Below are 7,500 nucleotides of genomic sequence, written 5' to 3' on the forward strand. Positions count from 1 at the left end.
GTTTACCCAAGCCTTGCGAATCAAACCTATTCTGTGATTTCAAGCATGCACTACATACTTTTGGCAATAGGAGATATCTTTTTTTTTTACTGATCTTAAAATATTTTATTTTTCCTTATTTCCTTTCCTCACTTGACTGTTTTCCCTGTTGGAGCCCCTGGGCTTATATCATCCTGCTTTTCCATCTAGGGCGTAGCTTAGCAAGTATTAACAATAATAATAATAGCCAACCACATTTACGACCGCAAAAACCATTAAACATGGACAGTCTTAAGCCTTTTATAATAAAATATTTACCATTTTAATTTCGACCCATCTCCAACTCGGCTCTGAACTCGTGCTGTGTTAGTTATAATCTCAAACTCATTATTATTATTATTATTATTATTATTATTATTATTATTATTATTATTAGCTAACCTACATCCTTAGTTGGAAAAGCAAAATGCTATAAGCCCAAGGGCTACAACAGGAAAAAAAATAGCCAGTGAGGAAAGTTAATAAATAAACCATATAAGAAGTAATGTCCAATTAAAATAAAACATTTTAAAAACATTAACAACATTAAAACAAATATTTCGTATGTAAACTATAAGATTTATGTCAGCCTGTTCAACATAAAAAACTTTTTTTTGCAAGTTTGAACCTTCTGACGTTCTACCGATTCAACTAACCGATTAGGATGATCATTCCACAACTTGGTCACAGCTGGAATAAAACTTCTGGAATACTGATGGAAAAGGCTGACTATTAGAATTAAATGCTTAGTATTACGAACAGGATGGAACTGTCCGGGAAGATCTAAATGTAAAGGAAGGTCAGACTGCCCTAGAGACTGTCCATATTACATATGATCAGCGCCCAAGCACCCTCTCCAGCCAAGCTAGGACCAAGAAGGGCCAGGCAATGGCTGCTGATGACACAGCAGATAGACTTATAAGCTCCCCCAAACTCCCGCTCCTTAGCTCACAAGGACGGTGAGGTTGCAACGACCAGAGGAATTGACGAGTTTGAGCGGGACTCAAACCCCAGTCTGGCGATCACCAGGCAAGGGCGCTACCACCAGGCCACCACAACCCTAAAAAAGGGATTAATCCTACCATACACCAGGATCACATCTAAATTGGAATGACTCCAATGAACAGGAGACTACACTTGCATTAGGCTTGGTTAATCTTGAACCAGCCAACGACCAGTTCCCTGTACCCGGTATGCTGTCAGGAGAGGTATTCCACCGGGAGGGAACTCGCCTGGATCGCTCTACTAGTGTTATTGACCTGCTTTACTTACGAATCTCTCCCTTAATTGCATTTATATAATTCAGGACACACTAAGGGTCGATTCACACTATCGGTCCGGACATGCTCTAGTCTCGGTTCGGTTTAGGTACTGGGGTGTTCGCACCTTCGGTTCACTCTCGGTTCGATCTAGGTACTGGGGTGTTCACACCTTCGGTTCGCTCTCGGTTTGGTCAATGTCTTCGCAAAAATTATAAATATAAGGAAAAAGCATAATTGTACAGGAATATTGTTCAGTGCCACTAAGAAATGTATTTACGCAGTGAACATTAGCCCGTTATTGCACATAATGAGTTTTTTCTATCATGACTGGAGCGAGACCGGACCGGAGCGAGACCGGACCGGAGCGGCAGTGTGAATGCTTCCATTTAAAATCATGTAACAATATTCGACCGTACCGTGACCGGAGCGGAGTGCGACCGGACCCACAGCGTGAATCAACCCTTTGTGGGCCCTGATACAATTTAAGCAATACGATAGAGCTACGAGTATCCTTAACCTAACCCCCCTCCAGAAAAAAAGTATGATTTGAAGTCTATTGAATCGCAAACGAAGATTTTACCAGAATTTGATTGATGGCTGAGAGAACTACAACCGAAACAAATACTGGTTTTGAATATTTTAGTGTCAGAATAAGATTGATAATTCGCTCCGTGATACATTTACTTGCTTTTACTTTAAGGGCTGCTTATCTTGTCCCGTACAGCAGGGGAACCCTACTCTCTACAGGACCTCCACGGTTGTTTTATGATGTTCGTTCGGGAGCATTTAACATTTCACAATACGTATTGCTCGTTTACTGTTTAATCATCACTATCAAAATACTCGAATAAAAAAAAAGTCTTCATTTTCTTCTGGAAAGCCTTAATATCTTCAATTATTCGGACGTCTCGTGGGAACTTATTGTATAGTCTCTGGGCTGCATATTCATAGCGCATGGCTTCTTAACCTTTTGATACTTCCAGACGCCCCCCCCCCCATGGATTGCCCAATATGTTCCCGTATAACAACCCCCCCCCCAACCCCATTCACTTGACTATCGAAATGATTATCACCAATCCTATTATTTGCCCGTATGTCTTCCAAATATGTCAATAACTTGAATTTGCCGTACTTTACATATGGATAGCTATGAATAATACATGAAATAAAATCATAAGCATTGATAACTTTAAAGATTATCATATTTGCTTACCAAAATTACAAATATTTACAACTATCTTACAACATAACTTTAATTCACTTGTTTCAGATTATAAATCAACAACTTTATTTCTTACAGTTCAGATTTATTGCAAAAAAGAAAGAAAACATTTATGAATTAATATCTTGAATAAGATAGATACTATAGTCAATTCTTTTAAGTGAGGCAGATATGCACCAACTCGCAGCGGTGCCCTTTTAGCTCGGAAAGTTTCCTGCTATCTGATTGGTTAGAATTATCTTCTCTAACCAACCAGCGAGCAGGACACTTTCCCGAGCTAAAAGGGGTACCCCTGCGAGTCGTTGCAAAACTGCCTCACTAAAAAAAATTGACTATAGTACACAGAGATCAAGTCCCATACCCCCAAACATTTGGTTCTCATACGCCCCCAAGGGGCATGGATACCCCCAATTAAAAACCCCAGTTCTAGATCCTACAGTAGACGTGTGTATAGGTTCTAATAGATTGCAACCATCTAGCGATTGAACTGGTAGTTCCACTTATAGTTCTTTGATTCAGAGAACACGGATTCCAAGCGAATTAATACTCGCTAAAGTCGAGCAATCTGATTAACGTTTCTTTAAACTTTCAAGTTTCTCGAGTTTTTACTTAACTCTAAATATAATTATACTGAAATTTTTCCTTCTAATTCTAAATATAATTATACTGAAATTTTTCCTTCTAATTCTAAATATAATTATCGTGTAATTTTTCCTTCTAATTATAAATATAATTATCCTGTAATTTTTCCTTCTAATTCTAAATATAATTATCGTGTAATTTTTCCTTCTAATTCTAAATATAATTATCCTGTAATTTTTCCTTCTAATTCTAAATATAATTATCGTGTAATTTTTCCTTCTAATTCTAAATATAATTATCCTGTAATTTTTCCTTCTAATTCTAAATATAATTATCGTGTAATTTTTCCTTCTAATTATAAATATAATTATCCTGTAATTTTTCCTTCTAATTCTAAATATAATTATCCAGTAATTTTTCCTTCTAATTCTAAATATAATTATCCTGTAATTTTTCCTTCTAATTCTAAATATAATTATCCTGTAATTTTTCCTTCTAATTCTAAATATAATTATCCAGTAATTTTTCCTTCTAATTCTAAATATAATTATCCTGTAATTTTTCCTTCTAATTCTAAATATAATTATCCTGTAATTTTTCCTTCTAATTCTAAATATAAGTATCCAGTAATTTTTCCTTCTAATTCTAAATATAATTATCCTGTAATTTTTCCTTCTAATTCTAAATATAATTATCCAGTAATTTTTCCTTCTAATTCTAAATATAATTATCCTGTAATTTTTCCTTCTAATTCTAAATATAATTATCCAGTAATTTTTCCTTCTAATTCTAAATATAATTATCGTGTAATTTTTCCTTCTAATTCTAAATATAATTATACAGTAATTTTTCCTTCTAATTCTAAATATAATTATCCTGTAATTTTTCCTTCTAATTCTAAATATAATTATCCTGTAATTTTTCCTTCTAATTCTAAATATAATTATCCAGTAATTTTTCCTTCTAATTCTAAATATAATTATCCTGTAATTTTTCCTTCTAATTCTAAATATAACTATCCTGTAATTTTTCCTTCTAATTCTAAATATAATTATCCTGTAATTTTTCCTTCTAATTCTAAATATAATTATCCTGAAATTTTTCCTTCTAATTCTAAATATAATTATCCTGTAATTTTTCCTTCTAATTCTAAATATAAGTATCCAGTAATTTTTCCTTCTAATTCTAAATATAATTATCCTGTAATTTTTCCTTCTAATTCTAAATATAAGTATCCAGTAATTTTTCCTTCTAATTCTAAATATAATTATCGTGTAATTTTTCCTTCTAATTCTAAATATAATTATCCAGTAATTTTTCCTTCTAATTCTAAATATAATTATCCTGTAATTTTTCCTTCTAATTCTAAATATAATTATCCTGTAATTTTTCCTTCTAATTCTAAATATAACTATCCTGTAATTTTTCCTTCTAATTCTAAATATAATTATCCAGTAATTTTTCCTTCTAATTCTAAATATAATTATCCTGTAATTTTTCCTTCTAATTCTAAATATAACTATCCTGTAATTTTTCCTTCTAATTCTAAATATAATTATCCTGTAATTTTTCCTTCTAATTCTAAATATAATTATCCTGTAATTTTTCCTTCTAATTCTAAATATAACTATCCTGAAATTTTTCCTTCTAATTCTAAATATAATTATCCTGAAATTTTTCCTTCTAATTCTAAATATAATTATCCTGTAATTTTTCCTTCTAATTCTAAATATAATTATCCTGAAATTTTTCCTTCTAATTCTAAATATAATTATCCTGTAATTTTTCCTTCTAATTCTAAATATAATTATCCTGTAACTATTATTTCTATTAACCCGAACTTTTCGAATAAGTTCTATAACTATTAATAATATCATTACTACGATTAAAGCATTGGATGTACTTACGAAACACGAAAGACATTTTATCATCACGTACCTGAAAAAAAAGAAGAAAAATATATAATATAATATAATAATTTTACTCATGTAAATGGAGTAAAACCAATCATGGCCATATGATGGAATATATGAGGGTCCATTACATAAATCCCTATAATCATTAGGGATTAAGTTGTAAAACTATCCTTGGGGGGGGGGGGGGGGGGGGGGGGTGATTTAGTTCTCTTGCTTGAGGGTACACTCGGGCACACTATTCAATCCTATTTCTCTTCCTCTTGTTTTGTTAAAGTTTTCATAGTTTATATTGGAGATATTTTTTTAGCGTTACTGGTCTTTAAGTACTTTATTTTTCCTTGTTTCCTTTCCTCACTGGGCTATTTTCCCTGTTGGAGCCCCTGGGCTTATAGCATTCTGCTTTTCCAACTAGGGTTGTAGCTTAGCAATTAATAATAATAATAATAATAATAATAATAATAATAATAATAATTAAAACTCCCCCCCCCCCAAATAAAAAGAAAAATGACAAAATACTTTGAAATAGCTATCCGCACGTACAGTGCAAATTTGTATTTACTGTGCTAATAAATTGACAGAGGTAGTTAACTGGAATAATGAATAAGGAATCCTACCTATTAAAATCACAATGGTACCTTACTGGAATTATAAGGAGTCCTTGCTTATTAATAAAATCACTACTGTACCCAATTGGAAAAATAAGGAATCACAACGTATTAAATTCACAATTGGACCTTACTGGAATAATGAGGCATCCTTAGCTAATAAATTCACAAATGGACCTTAATGGAATATTAAGGAATCCTTAACTATTGAATTCACAACTGGTTAGTACTGGGATAATAAGGGATCCTTGCCTATTAAAAATTCACAATTGGACCTTACTGGAATAATAAGGAATCCCAACGTATTAATTCACAATTTGATTTTACTGCAATAATAAAGAATCCTTACCTATCAAAAATTCACATTTGGACCTTATTGGAATAATAAGGAATCCTGACCTATTAATAAAGTCACAATTGGACCTTACTGGAATAGTAAGGAATCCTTACCTATTAAAAATTCACAAATGGGCCTTGCTCGAATAATAAGGAATCCTTACCTATTAAAAACTCACAACTGGACCTTACTGAAATGATAAGGAATCTTACCCTATAAATAAATTCACAACTGGACCCAACTGGAATAATAAGGAATCTTTACATATTAATAAAGTCTCAATTGGACCTTATTGGAATAATAAGGAATCCTTACCTATTAAATCCACAACTGGGCCTTACTGAAATAGTAAGGAATACCAGCCTATTAAAAATTCATAACTGGACCTTACTGGAATAATAAGGAATCCTTACCTATTAAAAATTCATAATTGGACCTTACTGCAATAATAAGGCCTCCTTATTAATAAATTCACAAATGAACCTTAATGGAATATTAAGGAATCCTTAACTATTAAATTCACAACAAGTTAGTACTGGAAAAATAAGGGATCATTACCTATTAAAAATTCACATTTGGACCTTACTGTAATAACGAGAAATCCCTACCTTAAGCCTCATCTTCATACGTTGTTTACGAGTTTACATATCCTGACTGTAAATCCAAGTATACTGGGAGTTGCAAAGCACACTTTACCACAAGGAGAAGCGTTAGAACTGGCATTCCTTTCGCAAAAACCATTCAAACTCAACTCTTACAGATCGCTCTTACCAACCAGTTCATAGTTTCACACACTGAGACTCCAGAGTCCTTTGATATACAAAACATTAGTCAAAGTGGACTCCCTCATTTGTCATAAAAGATACACACAAAACATTAGTCAAACTGGATTTCCTCATTTGTAATAAAATATACACACAAAACATTAGCAAACTGGATTTCTCTCATTTGTCATAAAAGATACACACAAAACATTAGCAAACTGGATTTCTCTCATTTGTCATAAAAGATACACACAAAACATTAGTCAAACTGGATTTCCTCATTTGTCATAAAAGATACACACAAAACATTAGTTAAACTGGAATTCCTCATTTGTCATTTTTTGTCATAAAAGATACACACAAAACATTATCAAACTGAATTTCATCATTTATCATAAACGATACACACAAAACATTAGTCAGAATGGATTTCTCTCATTTATCATAAAATATACACACAAAACATTATCAAACTGGATTTCCTCATTTATCATAAAAGATACACACAAAACATTAGTCAAATTGAATTTCCTCATTTATCATAAAATACACACAAAACATTAGTCAATTTGAATTTCCTCATTTATCATAAAAGATACACACTAAACATTAGTCAATTTGAATTTCCTCATTTATCATAAAAGATACACACTAAACATTAGTCAAATTGAATTTCCTCATTTATCATAAAATACACACAAAACATTAGTCAATTTGAATTTCCTCATTTATCATAAAAGATACACACTAAACATTAGTCAATTTGAATTTCCTCATTTATCATAAAAGATACA

At 31.9% G+C, this 7,500-nt stretch overlaps 2 protein-coding genes across 2 annotated transcripts in view; one reads left to right on the forward strand and one right to left on the reverse strand.

The window, feature by feature from the left end:
* Positions 1-7,500, reverse strand: part of LOC137618240 (uncharacterized) — a 406,446-nt gene that overhangs the window by 187,385 nt on the left and 211,561 nt on the right. The window lies entirely within an intron of this gene.
* LOC137617980 (uncharacterized) overlaps positions 1-7,500 on the forward strand; it is a 27,481-nt gene that overhangs the window by 927 nt on the left and 19,054 nt on the right. Inside the window, exons 2-3 of the mRNA XM_068347905.1 lie at positions 1,146-1,226; positions 1,325-1,465. Of these exons, the coding sequence (XP_068204006.1) occupies positions 1,146-1,226; positions 1,325-1,465 (222 nt within the window). The remainder of the gene's footprint in view (positions 1-1,145; positions 1,227-1,324; positions 1,466-7,500) is intronic.

This window comes from Palaemon carinicauda, chromosome 24 (genome assembly GCF_036898095.1).
Source record: "Palaemon carinicauda isolate YSFRI2023 chromosome 24, ASM3689809v2, whole genome shotgun sequence".
Lineage (NCBI taxonomy): Eukaryota > Metazoa > Arthropoda > Malacostraca > Decapoda > Palaemonidae > Palaemon > Palaemon carinicauda.